Here is a 27,875-nt window from a genome sequence, read left to right on the forward strand (position 1 = left end):
CCCTTGCTACTGGGTCAGTGAAGCCCACATTATAAGCAGCTCGTTGGGTCAGGGACCATGGAGCTCTGGAATTGCCAGTAATCAACATAACTCCAGGACCCCAATGGCCTGACACTTCTTTTTCTGATAATAATATGTGGTCTCCACCCGAAGCTGAAACCCTTACCACATAGTCTATATCAGTTTCTAAAGGTAATCTGCCAAATTGTCTTTTTAATTGTGACAGCTCCAGAGGAGAGTATGGAAATTCCTTATGGGTAACGCTCTCGTCTGGTATCTAGTTCACGTGTATGTTCTGCTCTGGTTACAGGACGCAGAGGCTTATGTGCTATAGGCATGCTCTCATCTTCTGAACTATCAGAAGACTCATGGCAGGAGGAGGACTGTGCAGAGGCATTCTCGCTCATTACAGAGAGTTGCCTGACCTGTTTCTCCAATTCATCAACTCTCTTAGCCCCAGTTTTTATTAATGTGCTGACCCACTGGCGTAATTCAGCCACTTCTCCCTCGGGCGGGTGAACAGCCTGAGGGGGAGTTCGTGTTGGCAACTTTTGGCTGTGGCTTTGATTTTGGAGGGTCTACTTTTCCCCCTTTTGGGTGCAAAATGCACCGTTTTTTTACGGGGTCTTTCAGGAGAGACATACTCCCCATCTGTTGTATATTTGGAGGCAGATGGAGCGCCATCTAGTATCAGATTAGGGTTAGTACAGATTTCAGAATTTGATTTCCCTGGCCACTCCTCAGATCTTACGACACTTTCAATATTTTCTATTTTTTGGCGTAATTCTTCGTTCTCCTGCCAAATTATAGTAACCAAGGCGAGAAAGGCACGAGCATAGAAAAAATCTACACCCATTTTTTTCAACTTTTTCTTAACATCTTACTCCAGAGCGGATTTGTTTTCCAAACTTGTTATCATTTTAGCAATGGAAGTAAAATTTCTACTCTTATAATCTTTATAAAGCGCATCATAGAGAATTTTCTTCCGGGTATAGTCACGGGTTTTGAGGAACTCCCTGAATGGGCGAATCAAAGCGATTTCACTAAATTCATTTTCGTCATAGGAGGTCAAACCACTAGAGCTAGCAGAACACATTATAGGCTCCATTTAAATTGTTTTAAATTTCCTTAAGGGTTAGATTCGCAACTCAGGCATCAAAATCTAAGAGCAGGCTCTGATTTTTCCTCAATTTGATCCTGTCTGTGACGCCAATAAAATGTTACGATCCCAGAAAGAAAAAAAAAAGATTGATTCAAGAGACATATTTTTGTATTTTTAAAGTGTTTGCATCACCATGCCAACAACAATTCTAACAATAAATCATATATTTATTTATATAATTTAACATGACTATCAAGTTTCAAAGCTCTGAAAGATTTATTATCATTTCTTGATTTATTAATACAGACAAAAGCAGAGGGGTTAACTGGTTTTGCCATGGACTCATAGAAAGTTAGGAGCTGGAAGGGACCTCAAAAGACCATCTAGTCCAACCCCCCCCACCACCAAAGCAGGGTCACTTACAGGAGGTCACACAGGAACATGTCCAGGTGGGCTTTGAATGTCTCCAGGGAAAGACACTCCACAACCTCCCTGGGCAGCCTGTTCCAGTGCCCTGTCACCCTCACAGTGAAAAAATTCTTCCTAATATTTATATGGAACCTCCTATGCTCCAGTTTATAACCATTCCCCCTTGTCCTATTATTAGTCACTCCTGAGAAAAGCTTCCTGGCATTCACCCCTCATGTATTTTTAAACATTGATGAGATCACCCCTCATTCTCCTCTTCTCTAAGCTGAAGAGCCCCAGCTCCCTCAGCCTTTCCTCACAAGGGAGATGTTCCACTCCCTTCATCATCTTGGTCTCTCTGTGCTGCACTCTTTAAAGCAGTTCCCTGTCCTTCTGGAACTGAGGGGGCTCAGAACTGGACACAATATTCCAGATGTGGCCTCACCAGGGCAGACTAGAGGAGGAGGACAACCTCTCTCGACCTACTAACCAGCCCCCTTCGAATGCACCCCAGGATGCATGTGGCCTTCTTGGCCACAAGGGCACATTATTGGCTCATGATCATCCTTTTATCCACCAGCACACCCAGGTCCCTTTCACCTATGCTGCTCAGGGTCAGCTGGGACAGCTCAGTCCCCAGCCTATACTTGTACCTGAGGTTGTTCCTTCCTGGATGTAAGGCTTTACAGTTGCCCTTGTTGTAATACATTAAATTTCTCCCTGCCCAACTGTAAGGTCTTTTTAGGTCCCTCTGAGTGACAGCACAGCCCTCTGGGGTGTCAGCCACTCCACCCAGTTTTGTGTCATCAGCAAACTTGCTGATAATATTCTCTATTCTGCACCTGTGGGTGCATCCCATCAGGTCCCATGGACTTATGGTCCAGCCTCATTAACTAAGTCTTAACTCAGTCCTCATCAGCCAAGGCAAACTCATTCTTTAACCTGACTTCCTCAGCAGCCTTCAGGGCCCGTGGCTCCTGAGGACATTCTCCAGCAGTATACTCAGAGGCAAAGAAGGCTTTTAGAAACTCTGCCTTCTTTGTATCCTTTGTCACCAGGGCATCCACCTCATTCAGCAGTGGGCCTACATTACCTCAGTGTTAGTTTTATCTGCTATGTATTTGAAGAAGCCCTTCCTGTTATCCTTAACCTCTCTTGCAAGGTTTAATTCCAATGAGTCTTTAGCTTTCCTTCTTGCCTCTCTGCAGTCTTGGAAAACAATCTTATATTCCTCCCAAGTGGCCAGCCCTTCCTTCCACAATCTATAGGTCTCTTCTTCCATTTGAGTTTACCTAGCAGTTCTCTGTTCAACCATACTGATCTCCTAGTTCCCTTTCTTGATTTCCTTCCCATTGGGATGCATCAGTCCTGAGCGCTGAAGTGGTCCTTGACCATACAAAAGTAAAGGAAAGGTAGAATTAAAATTTGTGTTCTTGGTTCTTAGTCCTTCAGAAAATTGTGCTTTTGTTACTTGTGATTAACAGAAAGTCTCTTTGATTAGCTGTTCAGGGGAATGTATCTGAAGACACTATGCATGTTATGAAAGTGTACTGTCCTTAGGCACTTTCAATCAAACAACTTCTGAGTCCTGTTTTCAGGGTTTTGTTATGTAAGTTGAATATAGTGTACTATTTCAAACCTACCTCCTACCTACACATCCATTAGCATTATTAATAAGAATTTGAATATCACATTGTATAATTCTTCATAAAACTTACACAGTAGAAGTACTTTGAGTACAGTTCTGACAGCATTTACTGGGGAAGAGTACCATGATTAGGTACGATTTTGATTTTTTATTTTTTACTTCACCACCTAGAGTTGAAGAAAACAAACAATATAATTGATCTTCAGTTACAGTTATTTAAAAAATGTTCCATCTCAATACTCTCTCAGCCCAGGTGAGTGATAGCATTTAATGATGCTTATATAACTCTTTCCTTTAGCTCATTCTATTACAATGTATGCATGGATCATTTTTGCAATTTTGAACAACCACAGAAGTGTTAAAGAAAGATGAAAACCTCTTTCAAGTGGACTGTGAGTTGTTAAGATCACAATCTAAAAGTCTGGGTCCCTCTGTGCTACAAAAGGACCCAAAAGCATCAGTTACACGGTATGTCTACAGGACCTTTGAGTAGTTCTCTCTGTGAAAGATTTCCCACAGTGGAGGAATAATAGACTCCTTGTCCCATATGATGTTCTTTACATTTCATTTTCTGGGTAGACCTGTGTACAAAAGTATGAGAAAGAAAAACAACTAGGACAGAGATGTTGGAGTTACTGCAGGGACTGCCACAGAACATTACTCTTTCTAGGCAGATGAGGATGTTTTGAGTATATTGAAAAACTACACTTACTGGTGAAAAAAGAAACTAGCCATAAGAAATACTTCCTACAACAGCCTAAAATACTCACCTAACAATGTGAAGTGTATATGGCATCTCTATCAGTTTGAACAGCTGCCCCCCTCAGCTTATTTTGCTTCTATTGGATCATCTTAAACAAAGTTTTCTCTCAGGAGGGCCCACTGGTAGTTCAGCATTCTTCATTTACAAAAGTAATCCACGTCTCCTGTCACCTTCAACTCTTCTAGAATGTAGCAGGAGTTTGCAGACATCTCCCATACTTCAAGAGAAAGCTTCTGCTGAACATTTCTTGGGTGAAAATACAAATTATTTATACTTTTGCAATAAACGATTACACTTTATTGTGTAAGCACTCCTCTAAAGGCTCCTTTCTTGGTTAAATACAACTGTTTGGCACACAGTTGATGCTGTGAAAGTCTGTATAACTCAATAGCCATAGAGATTGAGACTATTAAGAAAGGTATTATTTATTACAGCACCAGGTGTGAAGGGGATAGCTCCACCCAACATGCACACCACTTGGCTGTTCTGTTACACTTTTATCCTTACAAATCATAAATACTCATTACAGAAGCATACATATGCATACAAGAAATGGGGTTATTCAAATCATCTCCCAGAAGTTACTAACATAGGATTCCACCCATCTCCACATGAGCACTGTCTCCTGGTTGTCATGAGTGAGGGTCGTTGGGAGGAAGGTTTAAAGTCATCTTCACAGTGTACTTCTAACCCTGTGCCTTGAATTTTTCACTCAGGTGAGAAAAGCTGATAGAGCTAAACAGAGCTTCTTGTCTGGCTTTTCTCTAAGCTTATCAGTAGCACCTCTCATTTGCTTTTGGAATAGATCAGAAGTAACATGCCTAAAGATACCCTCCCTGGCCACATTCTGCCTGGCAACATCCTGCCTAGCCATTTCATGGTTCCAACATTAGAAAGTTTTAACTCATTGCATGACTGTTGACAAGAGTAAAAAGAGTTCATACATTATATTCATTATTAAGGATTCTAATAATAGCATTTATGAGGGAAGAACTACTGTGACTTAAAACTCATGCATATCTGTAAAAATTGAACAGCTTTCCTGAGAGTTTTCGAACAAGTCTGGACTTGTGAAAAAAGTCCCGCCTTAGACATGGGGGGTTTCTTGAGCTGTGCAAGTTGTGAAGAGCTAAATTGCTAATACTTAAAATACCAAGGCAAAAAAAAATTGTAATGGCTGATTTTAAAATTTTGTAGCTCAAAGCACTAAATCACATCTCAGCCCAAGTGATACTACTCTGATGTCAGGGCAGGTATATACTGGATATCCAAGAAACACAGCTGTCACAGCTCAGCAGTTTGGGTGGACCACAAACCTAATGACAGAATTCCTCTCTATTCCCCTCCCATTCCCCAACAAAGGGAAAATAAAACAGGAATAAAGACTCATGACCTTAATTTGGAAACTGAAAACAATTGGATACAGATTTTACTAACACAAGGGGAAGGTAGTAACTTTATGTTATGTATATGATCATAGAATCATAGAATCATAGAATTAGCCGGGTTGGAAGGGACCTCAGAGATCATCAAGTCCAACCCTTGACCCACTGCTGCGGTTGCTAGACTGCAGCACCGAGTGCCACATCCAGTCTCTTTTTAAATGTCTCCAGGGACGGAGAATCTACCACCTCACCGGGCAGTCCATTCCAATGCCTGATAACCCGCTCCGTAAAGAAATTCTTTCTAATATCTAACCTAAATCTCCCCTGGCACAACTTAAGACTGTGTCCTCTTGTCTTGTTGAAAGTCGTCTGGGAAAAGAGACCAACTCCCACCTCGCTACAACCTCCTTTCAGGTAGTTGTAGAGAGCGATGAGGTCTCCCCTGAGCCTCCTCTTCTTCAGGCTGAACAGCCCCAGCTCTCTCAGCCTCTCTTCATAGGGCCTGTGCTCGAGTCCCTTCACCAGCCTGGTTGCCCTCCTTTGAACCTGCTCCAAAGAATACAAAGAATACAAATATACACAAATATATATATTTTTACATATATATTTATACAACCTGATATATAGCACATGGCAAGATGATGGCAACAAACAGCAGCACATCCAAAAGGAACTGAGAAGAAAAGAAAGAGGGAAGAGTTGCTGACTTCCAGATCTTTTATAGAGCATGGCAGGAAATGGGAGGGAAGAGATACCTCCCTTTGCATTCCTCCCTTCTCACTGTCTGAAAGCACTCTTCCTTTAGTTACTCATGTTCAAATGATGACATTCCATCTCTTATTCCATTCCCTTTCTCTCCATACTCACTCACCTGGCGATGTCCTGTCTTTAAACAATTTTTGTTAAGTTCAGGCTGCAGATCCTCAGCATGGAATTTTCTCAAAGCAAGACAGGTGGTACAGGGCCTGTCAGGGTTTCATTGTTTATTGTGTTTGAATTTCTCACCTGCATTCTCATCACTTGTGTTTCTTTTAGTCTTGAAATAATTTTCCAGCTTTCTGAATCTTACACCTCTAGAGGCAAGATGTGTCATACTCTTCTGTATAAAGTTCTCATTCAACATTTTGCACTCAATTTTTTCAAATGTTACTGAATATGGTAAAAGACAGCAGTGAAACATCCTCACAGTCTCTGACATTTCAAATCGCCAGGTAGATTCTGTGTGAAAATACCTTTCTTTTAGCAATCTCATTCTACAATATTTATTTCTTATCTTGCTGGTATAGTATCTTCTATCCACAAATTGTTCAAATTCAGTTTATCATATCTTTAAATGTTCCAAACATGAAAACTACCTATCATTCAGTAGTGCTGATACATCAGGATTAGACATTTTTATTTTAAAAGATTTTTTGTGTGATTTTAAGGGTTTCTCATATGTATTGATTAAGTAATTTTCTTCTATATTCTCTATAATTAAGTTTGCACTTAGTAATAAAATTCAGTTTTACAGCCAAATAGGGCTAAGAATAGTCTAAATAATTTTAAAAATTGTTTGCACATTTTTAATAAAAATCCACACCTGCGAAGATTTCTAAAATCTGAGTCACTGATAGTAGCTTAATGAAAACAAGTAACATACAATGTATAAAATATCATAAGACACTTGTAACTGTGTGAACTCCCATGAGTTCCTGAGATGAGCATTTACATAAGACACACGTGTTTTTAAAGGCAGATGGTGTAGGGCAAAACTATGAAGAAGTTTCTTTTTAAATAAGATTTTTTAAAATAAAGGAAAAGAAGAATAGTAATGGTTTTAGCAACTTAATTTTGCAGCTTGATGACTTCCATCAGGGAGAGTTCTTGATCAGTAGATGCTATGTGAAGCTGAACATCCTTTCTTTCCAGTAGATCTGCAGTGGCAGGTGGGTGAGAAACGCTGAGACTACTATGGAAAGAAATGAAATGAAAACTTAGTGAAATTAGCAATATGAAGGATTTGTTAATCAGAAATTTGTGTGTTTTCTTTCTTTGAAAGAGTGATCAACAGTTGCATCTGATCCCCTCTAATGATTGTTTTTTTAAAATACCTCAAACTGTATAAGACATTGCAGTATAAAAAAAATAATTTCCTCATTGTTTTCATGATGGTTTTCATGATGAAAACTAATTGTTAAAATTTTGTTAAAATAAGTAAACAATAATTTATAAATGCATTTCATTCCTATAATTATTTATTTTCTGTAACCTTTAATAGTTATTTCAAGTATTATGGTGTGCTATGAAAACAGAATGCAGTATAGTCTTCATATTTATTTCAATAATGTTTGAAGGAGGCCCCACTACATGTACAGTTTTCTGTACAGTCGAGTTTTTATACCAATTAAATTGTATTTAAAAAACACAAAAGAACTCAAATGAAAAACCATAAAAAACTGCCCGAATCAAAATTACTTTTGTTGTTTGACTTCTTTCTCTGTTCTGTGCATATGTGTATGTTCTTGTACTGTGTATGAAAGCAGGCTCCCTCTCTCATATTTTCCCAGCTCAATCACAGTGGGCAATAGACCATATGTGTTTATGCATCTTCTGCTTAACTTCCTGCTTGATGCTTGTGACCAAATACAGCATTTCATTTCCAGTCTCACAGATGAAAAAATAAAATCCAGAATGCATTTCTACAGATGTCAGAAAGGTCAGGGAAAGAAGGATAGATAAAGTATTCTGGATGTTTTAGTTTCCCGTAAAACCAGAAATATATGTGTACAAAACCAAATTACTTCTTTAATTCTATATTTGTAGAATTTGATTTTTTTTTAATTAATGATAAATTAAATATATATTACTTTTTATACTACTATGTCTCTTCTATTTACTTAGTTTTTTAAAAGACAGATTCTGCTGGATCTATGTTTATGGATTTCTAGAATTACGGGAATTCTTCAGAGGTTGATCAGGTAGTAATGAATGAATAGAGAAGAACAAAGAAGCAATGCAGTTGCAATTTTTGCAGTAGCTTCAGATTTTTCTAGTGGCTAGGGTATAAGAATCAATGTAATTCTTAGTGTTTGAGCACTTTTGATAGTGTAAGCCTCCATCCAAATTCAGTTATCATCTTGGCTTCCTAAGCCTGCTTGGCTTCAGTCTTCAAGCAAGTTGTTTTTCAACTGGTGTCTTTGGAAATGGTTCTGTGTTGTGAAGAGGTGCACATAATACTCCACGTGTGTGCCTGCACCACACACAAAATCAGCAGTGAGGAAATTTCCTTCTGTAAATTAAGAATTTATTATTATGAATTCCCAGGAACTTTATTCTTCTGTGTCATATGTCAGTTCACTGTAATTTGGGGGATGGCAAAAACTGATGATTTTTTTTTTTTTTTTTTTTGCAAAAATGTATGGACAAGGAAGCTACATTCTTTCCCATAGTCTTAGTAGGCAATAATCAAATGTACTATGATATTTTTTGTGCTCCTACTCAATCACAGACTTATGAATACCTGTTATTTGTAAAGATCAGTCAGAAACAGGAGAAAGTTCCACCAAGTTATGTCTTCTCGAGATAACTGCCCCCTAACTTTTGTTTTGCAGATAAACTTTAAAGTTATTGAAATGTTAATTCATTGTGTGAAGTTAGGTTAATCTGGGAGACAAAATAATTCAGTGAAAGTTTTTATATAATCAGATATAATGCAAAGGCAAATGTGTCTGAGGGTCTACCTACACTAAGACTGACAGAGTGTACTATTGTGCCGTTTTGCAGATGTGAGAGACGGGATTGAATGAAAGCTCCATGGGTCACTTAGAGGCTGCTTTTGCAACCAGCACAGCTGGTTTTTTTATGTGTCTGGAGAAAACAGAGCTTCCTAAGAAAAACTTGCTACAATACTTTGATATGTACTGATCTTTTTCAGGCCATTAGAGATAATTTCTCATCTGAATGTCTTTATTTCTTTTAAGATCAATTACTGTACATTTCTCAGCAGAATTACTGTGTGAAAGCCTTTAGTTTAAAGGGACTAGATCATGAGTTCCTCCCAGAAGGGTCAATGTCATCTTTGATCTTTCTAAAGGACTTAAGGTGCATTGCCTAAGCTTGAAACAGGAGTTGATTGTCCTCAGACAGTCAGTTCACCTATGTGCTCTCACACACTTCGTCCGTCTCTTTTGATGGTGAGTGATTTACAGAAAGGTGATTCATGTTAAAACATGGATAACACAAGGGAACTGACAAGCCTGAGGGATGAGGCTCATGAAGAAGGCCCATGTGAACTTCATGAGGTTCAAAAAGGCCAAGTAAAAAGTACTGTACATAGGTTGGGGCAATCCCTGGTATCAATACAGGCTGGGGATGAAGGGACTGAGAGCAGCCCTGTGGAGAAGGACTCAGGAGTACTAATGGATGAAAAGCTGAACATGAGCAGGCAATGTGTACTCACACTGCAGAAGGCCAACCATATCTTAGGCTGTATCAAAGCTGCCTCTCTGCTCTGGTAAAACCCTACCTGGCGTATTGCATCCAGATCTGGAATCCTCAGCACAGGGAAAGATATAGATATGCTGGAGGAAGTCCAGAGGAGGGCCATGAAAAGTATCAGAGGTGGGGAACACCTCTCCTATGAAGCAAGGCTGAAGAGCTGGCATTGTTTAGCCAGGAGAAGTCTCCAGAGAGAGAGATAATTATGTGAATTCCTGAACTTATTCCTAAATCATAATTTTAAATCCAAATTTGAAAGCCTAGAGAATTGTTTTCCAGTTTAAATATCTTTTTTAAACCCCCACAAATCACATTCTTAATTTACATAATTTTGCTGTTTCTTGTGAGTTTTCTGTAGATTAGTTCTGTCAATGCTGAGAAGAAATTCACTATTATCGTGGAAGTAATTTGACTAACATGTTTTACAGCACTTTAGAGCTAGCTAGTCCAAAATTGCTAGGTTAGTTTTCCTGGGAATCATGGGTGAAATACAAGTACTGAATATCTTGTTAAGTACTTCTTGCTTAAATGAGGGCAAGTCAAGAAAAGATGAAAGTTCTTCTGTGGTACAGAAGATGCTGTCTTGTTTGGTACATACATTTTGAGCAACAGTTAATACCTATCTTGTCATAGAAATGACAGCTGGACTAATTATTTGGGACAGTTGTAATAATTAATTTTCAAATTGCTAGTCAAATGGAAACCATCATTGCAATAATGACATTATCATATAAACAATAATATTAGAAGGGTTGGACCAGATGATCCTTTCCAACCTGAAATTCTTATGATTCTATAAAAAATTCCAGTCATACATCTCCCCTTTCCTCAGTGGTAGAACAATGGTGGAAACGAGAAGTTAAAACATGTAAATATATAAAGGAAATGGAATGAAATGCAAACAGATAGGAATTAACAGAAACTACATGTTTTGAAGGATAGGACATTCCAGGAAAAATAAAGTAACCATAGGAATGAAGTTATCCTGCTTTTAGAGGAAAAAGGTTCAATTTTTAGCGGTGCTAATGAATAAAAAAAAAAAAAATGTATTTACTTCTGTTTTGTATTTGCAAAGGATTGTGATAGCATGCTTTTGCAGCAGTAAGATGATAAAATGTCTTTGGTCACAGTCAAAGGCAAATTAAACTGTATCAGTGCTCAGAAGAGATCAATGAAGCAGCAGGGTTGGCGATTTCTTTTTCCTGTTCTTTTTGCTCTCCTAGAACCTTTTCTAGTTTATGGAATTATCTAGATTACTACAGCAATTACTTGCTTTTTGAAACAAAATCTTACGTACGTTAAAATTGAGGAATGCTTAATGAATAGTTTATTTAAACCTTGACATTTTTAAGAGGTACTTATTCATGCTTATTTCTCCCAAATGATACCAAATATAACTAGCATGAAAAGGGAAGCTGTTCATATGGAGGTTTTTTGTATTTTTCTAAAAAGGAAAGGCAAAAAAAAATGAAAGCATAATATAGCTAGTCTGAAACAAAAACCCTTTGCTATATTCATGGGACTTTAAATACCACAGGCCTGTTGTTATAATGTAGCTCAAAAAAAACCACTGTGTGAAAAACAAACTGACAGCAGTCAGAGAAAAGTCAATCAGTTTGAAATAGACTGAGCAGTAGTTCCAGTATTAGACAGCCTGTGACCTTTTAATATCCTTTTCTTGTCATAGCTTCAACATATAAAATGAAATCCCATTGTTATGGCATACAGACTACTATACAAAAACGACTAGGTTGTGTTGTTGGTTTTTTGGGTTTTTTAAAATCTTTAAAATCAGTGTGGAAATATCCTATTCTCTAGCTTCAGAGTGCAACTGTCTGGCATTCTTTTCTGAGCTATTACGGCTTGTTGCTAAATCTATAAAGATTTAGTAAATCTCTAAAAACTGGAGAAGAGCAAAAGGTTATTACCTAATGAGTTATTTACAGTTTCTGTTATAAATCCGCAAGGCAAAGATGTAGTAACATCTTGCACCTTTTTGTTACTCTAGTAAAAATGAATAAAAACCGAAGCTAAAATTTTAATGCCCAAGAAAGCAATTCTAAATTTTGATATATGATACATCATGCAAGAATAAGTTTTGAGCAGTTGAATAGAATGGTTATGGTATCTCTTTTTCATAAGCCAAATGCAGTAGTGTATCAATAAAGAAAGTATCAGGTAACATGATTGAATACCAATTACTGGGCATATATTTTGATTGATGAATTTAACTGAATATATTTTTTGTATATAAAAGAATGCAACAGAGAAAAGCATAAATTCATCCTTAAAAAAAATTTCTACAGTTTGGTAGGACTATTTAGTAGATAAAAAATTATATGTAACTATTGCTTTTCTTCTTTAAATTTCTTGGTCTTTTCTATAACTTTAGAAGTACAGTTGTGTGTCTCCATTTTTTAGCCAATCATATCAATCACAGAAGCATAATGTTTCATTATCTTTTGTTAAGAGTTTTATGTCATAAACAACATGAATGCTTTGTCACCCATTTCATGCATTTTCTCTGTTCTCTAAGTACAGTCTAACACGTATTTCAAATGTGTTTTCATGGTTAAGCAAGATGAAGGAACCCTGTCTGTATCATGAATAGGTTCTTCACTGTAGTTTCCATTATGCTTTCTTCTTGGCATTGGAGCAGCAACTCCATGTAATATCAGTCCATTTCTATTTTTCTATTAGCAAGAATTCTGACAACAGCAAAACGTAACCTGAAATGCTCTGTAAAAGTTGCCTTTGTAGACTTGGAAGAGTAATTTGTTAAAATGTAATAAGTCTCTCAATTTGATGAACTTGGTTTTTCATTTTCCAGTTGTGCCTTCTGAAGTAGTTTCTACAGAGGATGCATTTTGATGAAAAGTTTTTGACTAGAAAGAACTGATCTACCACATATTTTTGTTATTGTTATTCCTTAAACCTAATATAGTGAAATGTTAAAGTCATACTGCCTGGAACAGTTTCAAAATCTGTTCAAGTTTTAAAGCTCACCTTCAAAAAGCTTGAATAGCTAAAGGAGTAAAGGGTTTTCTTTTCCCTTACATAACTACTATTACCCACTCACATGCTGAGGCACTTTGTAGTACATAGTGTAGCCTGGAACTGGAAATAGACATGGGATCTACTAATGTACCTGGAAAACTGAAAAACCAAGTGCTAGCTACTTCAGATTCCTATAGAAAATTGTGACTCAAGAAAATGCCAATTGTACATTGAAATTGCATTGAGGAAAATCATCTTTCAAGAAAGCAGATCCCTGAGAGGAAACAAAACTTTGAATAAGAATGTAATATGAAAATTAAGATCGTAGGAATGTAAAATTCTTCTGCAACATTCTCTCATAGTTTATGGTATATAAAAGTTAAAAAAATGTGTGTGTCCTGTATACAGGACTTCTGAATCCAACTTCAGAATTGTGTTCCAACTAAAGAATAGAAGTTCCATGCTTCTTACTCTTTCTTTTAATTGAAAATGTCAATTCTTGACCATGTGAATACAGCTTCCATTCATATTCAGTAGCAGCTTCCATCTATAGTCAGTAATATATTTCCTTCTGTTCATTCCCACTTATGTACAATACTGCAGCAGTTTTCTCATCCTCTGTATTTGTCCTTGGTCAACACCTTTTGTGGCCAACGTTGGTGGCCTTTTCTTCCTCCTTTTCTGCAGATACCATCCCAGTGACCACAATCTCATTGTTAATAATTCTCTGAGGCATCTCCTTTTTACCTTCCTTTACCCTTTCCATAGGTTTTACCTTAAGCAGCATTATCTTTTCACTTATGAACAATTTCACCCTCATTTCCTCGTTTCTCAAGAGTTTTCATTTATCTCTTCACCTATGAGGTCCTTTTTCAGCTTCATGTTCTGGCATCAGGGATATGAAACGAAGAGGATGATTCTCTGAAAACACTATATGTAGGCTGATCCTAGATCCTAGACTACTCTTCATATACCTATGTCTATACCTATACCTGAATATATATCTGATTTTATGTATACATGGTTGTGCTGATTCTATGTATACATTTTTGTTTTGATTACTGAATTTTTCTTCACTTATCTGACCTCTGACACACAAAGTGTTCACTCTTAATTAATCTGTGACTACTAAGATCATCATTCGTGCATGCTGATGAAGAAACCTGAGATCACATTTTGAATTCTCTTTCTATTTTGCCATATTAAAATTCAATTTATTTTCTTTGCAAAGTTTTGCCTTTTCTTATATGTCCACCTTTCTGCTTTATTTCATACTGCTCTCTGTGAAGATTTCTAGAGCAAGGGAAGTCCACCTATTGGACTTAGCTCTATGCATCTTAAAATAAATAACAGTGAAATCATACCTCCAGTATATTATCTCTCTTATATTTCCCAGTGTCTGGTTAGGGCAACAGCACTGTTCTTTCTAAAACTGCCAGCTGGATTTTTTGTGAGGAAAAACCTTTCCATAGGCAAATATCCATGAGTGAAAAGGACTACTACTGCTACTAGCTGCAGAATTATAGAATCATAGAACTGTTAGGATTGGTAGGGACCTTAAAGATCATCAAGATCCAGCCCCCTTGCATGGGCAGAGACACAGGTTACAGAAGGCCTCACCCAGCATAGCCTTGAACACCTTCAGGGCAGGGGCATCAACAATCTCCCTAGGCAACCTATTCCAGTGAAGAATTTTTTCTTAATATCTAACCTAAATCTACCCTCTTTCTCCTTAAAACCCTTGCCCTGTCACTACCCTCTCTGGTGAAAAGCCCCTCCTCAGCTATCCTGCAGGCTCCCTTCATGTGCTGGAAGGCAACTCTCAGCCTGTCTTCGTAGCAAAGGTGCTCCAGCCCTCCGATCACCTTTCTGGCATTTCTCTGGACCCTCTCCAACAGGTCTTTATGGAGCTGGGAGCTCCAAGGTTTTTATGCAGTGTTCCAGGTGGGGTCTCACAGGACCAGATTGGAGGGGCAGAATCACCTCCCTCATTTTGCTGGCCATACTTCTTTTGATGCAGCCCAGGATGTGGCTAGCTTTCTGGGCTGTGAGTGCACAGTGACAGCTCATGTCAAGCTTCTCATCTGCTATCACCCCCAAAGTACTTTTCCTTAGGGCTGCTCTCTATCCATTCTCCCCCAGCCTGTATTTTTGCCTGGGGTTGTGCTGACCAAGGGGCAGGACCTTGCACTTGACCATGTTGAAGCTCATTAGGTTGGCATGGGCCCACCTCTCCCACCTGTCGAACTCCTTCTGGATGTTCTGCCTTTCCTCTAAGGCATCAAACACGCCACACAGCTTAGTATTGTGAGAAAAGTTGCTGAGGATACACTCTATCCCACTGTCCATATCTCCTACAAAGACATTAAACAGCACTGGTCCCAGTACTGACCCCTGAGGAACACCACTCATCACTTGCCTCTCCTTGGACACTGAACCATTGACCGCAACTCTCTGGGAGCAGCCATCCAACCACTTACTTATCCACCAAGTGGTCCATCTGTCAAGTGCCTTGCACAATAATAGTAAGAATTATAATAATAGTAAGAATCTGTAATTTACATAGACATTAATACTTCTAATATGGCAAATTCTTGAGAAATATTGTGGGAAATCTTCTGTTTTGATGTGGTGGCACTGGCCCAAAGACCACAGGTGAAGTGTTCCTCACCTAGGACAACTGTGTTGTAGTTAAAATTATTTTTAAGGGAATACATTTTTTTTTATTTAGACAAAAATTGTAAATATTTATTTTAGTTGTTTCATATTCATCACAAGAAAAGTACATAGTTATTTTAGTTATTTTAACATATTACACACTTTTATTCTAGGACAAAAACTCATTTTCAGGGGTCAAGTTCACACTTTTCTCACTTAGTGAATAGAGACCACTTCTGGGAAACAGTTTCTAGTGCATCAGATGTTGAAAACTACTGGAGCAGGTGTTTGCACAAGAATGCAGCATCAAGCAACCTGCTATTTGATAACTGTTCTGTTTAATTTTCTGTAACTGTGATCAAAGCTGTGTCTAGCAGTCTGACAGAAATACATTTCCTAGTTTGTTGAAGCATTCTGACATAATCCAATCATAAAACTTATTGAAGCTCTCCAAAGTGAGATGATAGAAAGTTTAGAATTTACTTTTTAACTGAAAAAATCATATGAGCATAAGAAAGGTATTTGCTGGAGACCTCTTAGGTGATAATATCCAGTTGTGTTGTATTTGAAATTTATGTCAGAATTTCACCCCTGTAGCTGGTAAGAAAACTTCTCAACAACTGTCCTAATTTTAGTAATGAATATTTGAAAACTTGTATTTTTTTCCCTTTTGTCTCACTAGCATTTTGTTTTATTTGATGTTTTTATAAACAGTAGTCATAAAGTTGTTTTTTTTCTTTGTGTTATGTGTACCAAACCCATCTGTGATAATCTGGTAAGAGACTTTCTGTTTCCCTGCTTCATCTGAGCTTTTTTCTATACACCATTTTAATGTTTTAGGACTAAAGATGAACTGCTCATACAATGCAGAGGAAGAGGGAAGTGTTCCAGTGCCTCAGACAACAGCATTAATACTTACTTATTCGTGCTGGGGGGAGAAAAAATGTTTGACACAATATGAAGCTGGAATATATAAAACCCAAGTTTTCCTTTCCTATTGCAGCATAGCATGGACTCAAAATAAAATTTGCCTATACCATATAGAACAGAACAAGAACAATTCAAGCATGACCATAATTAATCAAACAAAAGCTTCATCATTTGTGTCTCCCACATTGTTCATAAGGAAATGGCGGAGGTGGAGGTGGGGGAGGAAATGTTCAGTTTTATGTTACCTTCCCTTTGCTGAGTTTCATTTCTTTTTGAACGTTTTGAACCTACCTTCATTTGGTGCCCAGTATTCCTTTACCTGGGAAAGAAATGAAAAGTTTATCCCTCCTACACTCTACGTACCTTGTGTTTTTTTAAAATCTCTGCATATTCCAGTTAAGTAATTTATTTTTCAGATTGAACACTCACAAATTATTCCATTGTTCCTCCTACGTAAGTTTTATTCCTTACCTCTTTTATATACTCTTTGAGATAAGGGGACTAGAATGTCACATTATGTTCAAACTAGATGAACCATGGTTCACAGTGGCATAGCTGTATTTTCTGTACTACTGTACTAGCATTTAATTTAAGTTTTAACTGGTGTTGAACAGTCATCTGACTGTTTCAATGGAACTACCTAATATAATCCTAAAGTCTCTCTTTTGCATAATTATAGTTAGCTTGGAGCTCATTTTTTAAATATGAAATCATGACAGTCTTTTCCCAATGCAGCACTTTACACTTTTCTTCACTTAATTTCAGTCTTTTTGGCTCATAAGACATATTCTGCTGCTGTTCTTCACAGTGCTCTCTCACCATCACTACTCATTCTATATAATTTAGTACCATCAGCAAACTTTCTTCTCTTTCTGTGTACTCTCTTTCCTATATAGTTTATGAGTATGCTGAACACTACAGGTATCAGCAGTGAAGATTTCAACTGTTAGAACTTAAATTTTTCAAGTGCTTCTCGTGTTAAGGATCTTCCTTCTTATACTATAACTGCTTGGTTACCTCAAAAGCCTTTAGCGAGGCATACTGTCAGCAGCCTTTTGGAACGCTTAATTTATTACATTAATCAGATCACCTTAATCCCTATGTGTATTTGCACTTTCAGTGACTTTGTAACAAAGGATTTTTTTTTTTTTTTTGTATAAGCCAAGCTGACTTTACGCAAGCAGATTATAAATACTCAGGTAACTGCACTAATTCTGTTCTTCATTCTAGCTTCTAAGACTTTGCATGACGTAGATGATAACCTTACTGGTGAGTAATTCCCTGGCTCTCTGGAGGAGGTGGCAATTTTTAAAAATGGTTAGGTATGAAAGCAGTTTTATGTGAGATTAGTCATCATTCTTAATAATTCAGCTTCTTTATCTTTGAATTGCTTTAGAATCCATGGGTGAACACTCTCTGACCTTCATGATTTGTTACTCTTCATTCTGTCTATCTTTTCCAAAACTGCTTCAAAGTGAACCCTTGAAAAAAATCCTTTTAGAAAGTAGAGATGCACTCAAGATCACTCCAGTTTCATCCACAAATTTATCTTCTCTGTCCAAAGTTTTCCTTTTGTATTCAGTTCATATCTATTCATCTACTGGTCTTACAAAGTATCTGGCAGGCTGCATTCTTCCAACATCTTTCAGGAAAGATTTCTTATGCATTTTATTTTGGTATCTGATAATACAGTGCATGCAGCTTTTTTATTACCCACTTTTTCCCCAGATAATAGGAGAAGCTGTCATTTGGTTCATAGGTAGGTAAAGTTCTTTAATTTTGCACTGCTTTACCTCTTAAGATTCACCAAATCATTGTTCAAGTCTGATTTTTCCTTGATCTTCATAGAGACTTCAGATTTCATGTCATCTCTGCATTCTTTAGCACATGCCTTACTTCCTCTGTCCAATTAATTAATGAAATAATGGAGAGTCCAAGAATGATTCTTGAGAAACTCAAGAAATAAGCTTGTTCCCTTGTCACATTACCTTGGCTCCTTTCCAAATCTTATCCTATTTGCAATCTTCTCCATCTCAATTACCAGTCTTCCATGAGTGAATAGCAAATAGTATATTGAAAAATGCCCGTATTCCATCTCTGTTATAAAAACAAAACAACATGAAAAAACTTCTTGCAGAAGAGTAACAGATGGGTTAGCTACAACTCTGCCCTTGATGGATTTTGTTTTTTCCCAGAGAAATTTATACACCTTGTTATTTGTATCAAATTATATTTAGCTTTGAGTAAGTTTATGCTGTGGTTTTCTTTTTTTCTCTTAAACTTGCTAAATATGTAGATTTTTTTGTGAATCTTTGTCTTTCTGCATCCCTTTGTTCCACACTAGCTATTGTCCAAATTTCATAGGTTCATAAATTCTGGCAAAAGTACTAACCATTTCATGCATCATTTTCTTGAGTCTGCTTTTGGATAAAAATTATCTTGTCTTCTTAGGTATGTCTGATAGTACTTATTCAGAATTTGTTTCTGATGTAGTAATTTACATTCTGAACCCTTCTTTCCTATTAGTTACTCTACTCATCTTTTTTTACATTGTCTCTTAATTTCTGTCATTGATGTAAACACTTTAAAAATACAAAAATTTGTCTCTTGAATCAATTTTTTTTTCTTTCTCCCTGCTATGTTGCAACATTTTGTCAATTAACATACGTTTACCTCACCATATGCCTGACATACACCTAAAAGATAAGAATACTTATCAGGTCGTCTCCTGGTGCATGATGGAAACAATGAAGGTAGCAGGACACCCAAAAAGACTAAAAGATAAGGATGACTCATCTCCGGGAAGTCGGGAAATCTGTATGTATCAGGGCCTTATGCAAAAAAGGGACCCCTTTTCTTTTCCTGTATAAAAATCGCCCCAGAAGAACCGAAGACGCAGCAGCTCAGAGCAGCCAGTAGCTCGGAGGAGCCAGCAGCTCAGAAGGACACGTGGAAGCCAGCTCCTGTGACTACAAACTCCAGCCAGCTCGGCGCAAAAAGGCGGGAAGCAGCTCTGAAGGCCCAAGCGGAAAGCGGCGAGGCGGCTTTCTTCTAGACCCCCCCTCTCTCGGCACTTCGGCTTCAGCTACGGGACAGAGAAGCGGCAGGAGCGACAGACCCTACGCACCCGACTACAGCCAGAGGCCAGGGCCGGCGGACGGTGATAACATCTTAATTACCCTCCTTCTTTTCTCTTCTTAACGACTCTTCTCTCCAAAGTAACTAATTATATAAATCCTAAATAAATCCTTTGAACTTGTTTAAATCATAAAGCCTGGTTATTTTTGTAAATTCACGTGTCGTCTATGAGTAGTGGCTGAAATTTCCTCGCAAACAAAATATAAATAATAACTCGGATCGTGACAGTCATGAAGCAAAAACATATTTCTGTTTCATACTTTTTGTCCAATCCACAAATAATAATTATTTTTCTGCCTGAATCTTTTATGAACATCCCCTTGTTTCAGGCTGTGAGTTGATAAGAAGGTTAAGAGAGGATCTGTGCAAAGATAGAGAAGAAAACATCATGCATATAGGCCATCACACCTCCTCTGTACCTAAACATTTCTTTGGTCCATTATAGTATGATAATGCTGCTGCTTAAGAAGAGGGATAACTTGGCTTTTATTGACCCATAAGCAAAGAGTACAGAATTGCTCATATTTTCACTAACAGAAGAAATTTCTGTTAAGGTTAGGGCAATTTTTGTTAGGAAAATACTTGTGAAATTCATTTTAAAAATCACAGAAATATTTAATTTTTCTTTTTAAAATCTTGAGCTTGTCTAATAATTATAGTAAAGAAAATTGTGATACTATTCTTCACCATAGAAACTTAAAATTTTGGGTGGTAGATGCAGGGTTTCACTGATAAGAACCACCACTGTGCTTTCCAAGTGTCTTACTCAATTATTTCTGAAGCACAAAATCAACTTGTAATAAACTAGAGGCTTAATGACCCAGCAGCCACTCAATGCATCGACCAGTTTCCTGATTTCTGGTGTTTTCAGGCCTTTGTCAACAGAAGCTAGCAAAAATTTGAATGTATTTTCTGACTCCATAATTTTAAATTACTTTCTTTTTCACTGGTCTTTCCTCTTCCCTTCTTGACTCCTTTTTAGCATTTGAGAACTCAATACTATTTTTACAGTATATAGTGTTTGACATTCCACAAAGCTTCATCAATTTATAACTTTTATGATCTTTTAAAATACATCAGTACACTTACAGTCTGAGAAGACGTGTTTATTTTAAATTGTAGCTTGATTGTAAATGTCTAAATTGATGAATTTTCCCTGAATAGAAATGCAGCTTCTCATTTTGGCCCTCACTTGGGCCTAAAATGGGTCAGGTCACTCACTAAAATATTTCAAGCACTATGTCAAAGGTAAGTGCATAGATACATCTCCACACAGACATTTTCCTGCATAGCCCCAAGGGTCTAACACTACTTTCAGGAATATGGCATTGCATACCTATGATTAGAGCCAACTTATATATTCTCATCATTTACTGCTATAGTTCTTTTTCCCTCAACACAGTGAGAAGTCAAACCTCAGCATTCTTATTTACAGATGTTGTGCAGAGCTGACATACTGATTGACCTTCTGGAGCAAAAGATAAGGTACTCAGTATTTGTACTGTGAAAAGTTCTACAATTCTTCCTCTTAGGAGCATCTCTCATGAGCTAGCAAACTGTCTTCCTAAACACAGGCAGTGCCTTAAATGTCTAGGTATTCTGCTGAGATACTCTGTGTTATTTGGAAGTAGGCACAAAGGAACTGAGCTGTGATTGTAAAATATAAATGAACATTCAGAAACTTTTGAAATACATATATATATTCTGCAACACTGATCACTTTTGCACTTTCTTACACTGGCATTGAACTTACATATATTTTAATGTAATAAACCATCATTTATCCTGCATGAAATGGTACTATAAAAATGCACTGTGTTTTAAAAATACGTTTTGTTAGCTAGCAGACACAGAATAGGCATTTTTTGTCCTAATTCAGTGTAGGCTTTCTTTTGCTGTTCATTGTTTCTCAGCACAGAAGATGGAACATTTATCACTCAAACATGTAGTTGCTTCATAGAGAGATTAGCTATGAAAGAGTGTGATCATCATCATTTAGCACATAACTAGCTACAGTACAGAAAAATTAATGTGAATGTAGCCATTAGCATATATAATAAGTTTTTGAGTTCACCAAGGAAGGGATCTGTGGATCCTCCTTACACTTGGCAACACCTAGCACTATAGTGTTCTGTACAAAATAATTACTCATCTAAAATATGCTTTTACAATGTATATTATCTGGGCATGTAATTAGTTATTGCTCCATCTGTATGTAAATGGAAAATTTAAATATTGTCTCAGATTTTTTACGATTGTATCTTACAGTAGTATTACTTACAGCCCAGTTGTTTCTTTTTATTCCACTGTGAGTATTTCTTTTAGGATTTTATGTGTATTTATTCAGATTGCTGTGCTGTAGAAACTGCTAGTAAATATTTTTGTCTCTGTAACAAAACTATCTTTATGAGGTTGCACGAAAAGTTCTTATTTTCATAGGCTGACATTGTCTCTGGTCATTCACTTTAACAAGACACTTCTATTTAAAATTGCTTATGAAGAAATATGAAAACACCTCTGAAAATACCTTTGGAAATGCTGAGAATAACTGAATGATTGTCTTCAGCATCTGTCAGTGAAGTCATGGTTTGTTCATAAACATTCCAGAAAAAAAAAAAGAAATAGCCTATGTTAACTAATAGGTACTGTTTACAATTAAACTCGATGCTATGAAGTATTATACCAATAGGCACAAAACAATAAAGCAAGCGCTAAATGTTTAATTTATTTATTTACAAAACTCCCTTCAGAACTCTTGTGTCTTTTCCTGACTTCCAAAGCTTTATTAACAAAAACCAGGTGGTGCTCTGGGTGACATCTATGGTTAGGAAAGTCTCTGGACATTCACTTTCCAGTGGGTAATGCATCAAAAGTAAAGCAACATTTCTAACTCTTACACATTCAATAAATCGATGGGGTTGATTGTTGGAAGCAAATTATTTCAGTGTTCATATTTACAGGAAAATGACTGGTGTGGGTAATCTTACTAACAGAGGATGGGTATCTTCCTCCTTAGAAGGTTAACATGTTAGCAGCTGAGTAACAGGTTAGTGATCCAAAATGCATTACTTGCTTACCTAGCAGCAGCTTTTCCATGATTTCATCACATCTTTTGTGAATGACGAGGTCTCAATGCTACCACTCTAATGAAATCCTATACATCAATCATTTGGTTGCTATTATAGTAACATTTAACCCAAACTTCACTGTAAACTAGCTCTTAGAAGACTTGACTACCTAATGCTTTCCTACCAAATAGAACCTGTTTAGCATGTGAGATAGATGTAGTATAATGATTTTCTTTTTCTTCTTTTTTCCTTTAGGCTTTTCCTGGAAACACAAACAGCGATAATGTGGTCCGTCATGATGTACAGCATCCAGTTATTGCTCGCTACATACGGATAGTTCCTTTAGACTGGAATGGAGAAGGTCAGATTGGGTTACGAATTGAAGTCTACGGATGCTCCTATTGTAAGTTATTCCATTATCATGGTTCCCACCACCATCCCTAAAGAAAAATTGTTTTCGATCTCAGATTAAGTCTGAATCTCAAGTACTTGTTACTTAGACAGATTAAGATGTTGCAGGATCACCTGTTTTATTACCCAGGGCTTCATGCAATATTTGTTGTAACCTTAACCATGCTACTTTGTTCTTTACTGGAAGGTGCGGCATTGGAATTAGCCATAGTGCTTTGAAGTTGTTACGTTTGATCTTCATGGTTTCTTTTGCGGAAGACTTTGCTTATATTGTAAGTTTGAACGGACCAGTTGAGGAAAAGAGAGTACTAAAAGAAATGTCATGTTGAGTCTTGAAGACAACAACTGTGAAACAGAACATAATTCTTTGCCTGGACCTAGAGATAAAATTAAAGCAAATAAACAAGCATTCTATCACAGTAGCCCAGACTGTCAAATCATACATGATATGTTTTTTAGAGGTTTTTTCTTTCATATGTATTACTATAATTTGTTTTGAAATCTGGATGACCAATGGTATAAATGCTTCTGAAGTTAAGAGCAGAACCGATTCTGCTTTAAGAAAAACAAGGGTAGTTTCTAAATGCCCTTCGTCGAATTCAACCCAGCTGTCATTTTACAGAATTTTTTCAGACCTGCAGAAAACTAATTGTGTGATATCGTCTTTCTAAATATGTATTTTTTAATGCAATATCCTGTCTCTATTGGTATTTTGACTGGAAGTAGATTTTTGAGAATTGTTTTTAATAATTAAGAGTTAGAATAAGGTAAGGAGTACACAACTGGAAGTCTTATCTGAGCTTCTGCAATTTTAGGTGCCACTGTGGTTATTCAGTACATCTTACCATCATAATGATAAAATGTTTTGCATGCTGTTTTAAATTCACAATACACTACAGTATGCTTAATTTTACAGCATGATAAATAACCTTATAAATAAACCTTACTTGTACATCAAATAAAATGCAGGTGTTTGAGACAAGGAACCAACATCTAGTTTACTGTGAAGTATGGCTGTCTCTAACAGAAAAAATATAGAAGAATCAAAAATTGAAACTCATGATCTTTACAGCAATATTTAAAAATAAAAGTAGTAAAAATTTTAATGAAATACTCTAGGCACATGACAGGTTGCTTCCAGAAGCTTATAGTGAATGTGAGAAAAAAGATTTTTGATGAAATTGCTTTAGTTATTTGAGGAAAGGTTGCTTGCTTAACAGACTTTTGAAAAAGGATAAAAAGCATCTGGTAATGAAGCAATGATTGTAACTATGAAAATGCTGATAAAACACATCTTCACAGAAAAAACTGAGGTTTTCTATTTTTTTACTGAGAGAGTATTAATTGTCTGTTCCAATTAAAAGCTATCTTTTAAAATGTTGGAGGTTTTTAAAGAACAGTAGTTTTCATTTTTTAAGTTTATGTGGACTTTTCTTTCAAGGAGCCTCCTAAGAGCACTGTGAGTTTTACATGCAGGAATTGAGCTGTACCCAAAATGTTATCACTAGATAGTAGGAGAATAGCTGAGAATTAAAACTAAAAATTCACTGTGTTGAGAAGCAGGAAGGCAGCCCTCTGGTGTGACTGTTGGAACAAGGGAATGGTGTGTACAAATGCCCAACTTGTCTTCAAACACATCATCATCTAGATGTATAATGCTACATCATTCCACATAGGCATGTTCTTTGGCTTACATAGTTTTTAATGATAAGATTAGTTACAATTTCGAGATTCATCCTGATGTCACTGAAGGAAGTTGCTATTTAGACAATAAGTAATTTTCGAAACCTCATTAAAACATAGACATCTAGTTAAAAATGCCCCAAATTTTGGAGACATTTCATAACATCTGCCTAAACCATTACATTTTCAGATATAAAAGTCAGGTCTTTTCTCAAAGTTCAAGAAAGATTTAATTGGGAAACCATACACTTAATGACTGCAAGAACCCTTTCCTTGCGCATTAGTGCAACTTGTTCATTAGTCTCAGAGTATTAGGAAAAATACTTTCTAATACTGAACTGCTTATTTGTAAGTCAGGTAATAGGTATATTTTCTACTTTCTGTTTTGTTTGGCTATGCATATAAAATATACATTTTTTTTTTCTGTTTTTTTTTTTTTTTTTGTCTTTTGTAGCAGAGGTGCAACATATGTTCTTTCTTGCCCAGCAAATTAAACAAGAAGTATGATTTCCAGAGAGGAATTAGAGCTCAAATCTGCTCCATGGAAAAGTTTACAGCATTACCAAATCTTCCTTCTGTTGGTTTTTGTTTGGCTTAAAGTTTGAATTCTGGGCTGTCTTTAAAACTGCACCTTTGTAGTCCGTGTTTGTAGTCTGTGTAGATGAAATCTGTGGGATTTTCTTCTAACAGAATTTTTCATAGAACTCACCAAAAAAATTATTCTGACTCTACAAGAAGGTTCAGAAGGAACTTTTTATTTTATCTGTGAATAAATAGAAAAAAAATAATTCTCCATAGGGCAAAAATGTCAATTTCTTATTAAAAAAAATATTAAAAACTGGTAACTAACTTGCTTAAAGGCTATGTAATGTAGGAGTTGTACGATAAAAGCCTGGAGAAAAAAACAAAAACAAAAACAAAAACAAAACAACACAAACAAAAAAATATTATTACATTATATAATAACAATAGTGATAATAAATGACAATAGTCAATGAGAGTTGCTGCTTTTATTTTTAAATGATCTATGTCACACACTGTAAAAGAGAAAAGGATCTTTAAACTTGCAGTGGCACCATTTATCAAAAAACGAGTCATGGGGAAGAAAGCAACATAACCAAAGGCAAAATATCCCCTAAACCTTTTAAGTCCAAATGGATGGCACATTTTTATTCACACTCTTTTGGTGACAGAGTAAAGGCACGTAACACACACCTTCCACAGTATGTCTCTCTTTATGAATTTTTGTGACTGGCAGCAAAGACATGGCATCTGGAGGCTATGACAACTACAATATAGTAAATTTTACTACTGATTCATGAAGAACATACTAAGATCATGCAGGATCATTGCCATTTCCTTAATCTCCATCCTGTGGCAGATGTATGCCCACAGCAATGGCAACAGCAATACTATTGCTTAGTCTTTAGCTACTCTTTTCAAGTTAACTGTATAAGGTCTTCTGAGTGCTGAATTCCTGTGAGTGAAGAGCGCTCCCTGATACCTTTGTTCCAGGAATTTTTATGTGGTTTTTATGTCTGATTTTTAATGCATTTCTATATCTGATAATAAGAATTTTGGAAAAGAAAGATCACTTGAAGATCACAGAGTCATCTAAATTCTCAATATACTCAGGTTTTAAGAACAATTCTAAATCTCCGTGGATGGATGAAAACTGAGCTGTTTCCTTTAATTTACCAGCTTTGTTTGCTAATACTTGGAGAGCAGTGGGACTGAACAAATGTTACTTGAGCCATGTTTGTAGATGTTCATTTCAGTAGCAACACCAGTACTGTGCTATGTCAACTTGTAGCGTTTCAGTTTCTTTATAGCTGACCAATGTTTTAGCTAGGAATGGAAAAAAAGGAGTAGTAGTAACAACAATGCCAGTGAACTGGATAGTTCAGCTTGTGACAGTGGATGGGAGAGATAGCAGTTGTGCTGAACATCCAACTTTTCTTCCTCTCTTCTCTTAAATTTCAGCATTGAGTAACAAACAGACAAAACAAACAGACAAAAAAATTATATCCAAACACGCTATTAATTTTAACTCTTTTTTTCCCAAAATGGAATATTTCTGAAGGATTTTATGCCATATAAGTTTTTGGTTAAAAAAAGCCTTAGGAATATATCGATGTTTTATTCTTTACCTTTTTGTTAATCTGATGAAATATGAATATTTTTCCCCTAAACCCTTTGAATCTGGCAGCAAACTGCAGAGTCCATTATTTTTCCATTTCAAGTTGTAATAAGGTTATGGGTAGATATTCTACACCATGACTTTGAGAACTGCAATGTGTGTGTGTTCTTCACGGGTTCATTTGTTAGCTGGCAGCGAATGCATAATCAGTCAGAGAAAAATAAATATGTTTTGTATGAGTACATGCCCCACCAGCTTGTTGAACTGCATTCGCAGGCAGTTTTCAAATACACTTAAACATTTTTTTTAATCATTCAGCATTTCCTGCAGAAGGCTCATTTGAAAAAACTCTCTTATGACTAATTTTGCATGGATTGCAGGAAAACTTGTCACTGCTATATAAGCAGAATGTATTGCCAACTATTATAAAATCTTTCAGATTATTATTAAGGTTTATTAAACTGAAGTCCGGCTCTTCGCCTGTGGATAAGAGCAGACTAATATATTCTAATAGGTTTTATAGTAATTGCTCACACACTCTGCAGACAGAGTATATTCCATAGGAGGCTGGAGGTTCTTAGGACACAGAGACATCCGAAAAAGTGAGCACAGATGTAAAGTTATGGTATGTTTTTTCAGAAAGTAAGGATGGTAGCATTCAGGGAAATCAAAAGCTTCAGACTGATCACAGTAATTCAACCTTTAATATTTTTTGCCTAAATGACTGCTCAGGTGGTTTTGCCAATTTCTTGCATTCCTGTACATGGTGATTTATTCTTCTGTGCATGGTGACAATCACTAGAGAAATCAGGTAGTTTTTCTACTGGTGAAGCAGAATCACTGTGCCAAGTTGGAAGGGACCCATCAGGATCATCAAGTCCAAATCCTGTCCCTGTGTCGGGCAACCCAAGAATCATACCATGTGCCTGAGAACATCCTCCAAACACTTCTTGATCTCAAGCAGGTTCAGTGCAAAGCTTTCCTGCTATCTAACCTAAACCTACCCTGATTCAGCTTCTTACCATTTTCCTGAATCTTGTCTTTGGTCACAACAATGAAGAAATT

At 36.7% G+C, this 27,875-nt stretch overlaps 1 protein-coding gene across 1 annotated transcript in view; it reads left to right on the top strand.

Annotated features, from left to right (window-relative positions):
* Positions 1-27,875, top strand: part of CNTNAP2 (contactin associated protein 2) — an 830,415-nt gene that overhangs the window by 399,323 nt on the left and 403,217 nt on the right. Inside the window, exon 4 of the mRNA XM_071736230.1 lies at positions 22,832-22,979. Within this exon, the coding sequence (XP_071592331.1) occupies positions 22,832-22,979 (148 nt within the window). The remainder of the gene's footprint in view (positions 1-22,831; positions 22,980-27,875) is intronic.

The sequence above is a fragment of the Heliangelus exortis genome, chromosome 2 (genome assembly GCF_036169615.1).
Source record: "Heliangelus exortis chromosome 2, bHelExo1.hap1, whole genome shotgun sequence".
NCBI lineage: Eukaryota > Metazoa > Chordata > Aves > Apodiformes > Trochilidae > Heliangelus > Heliangelus exortis.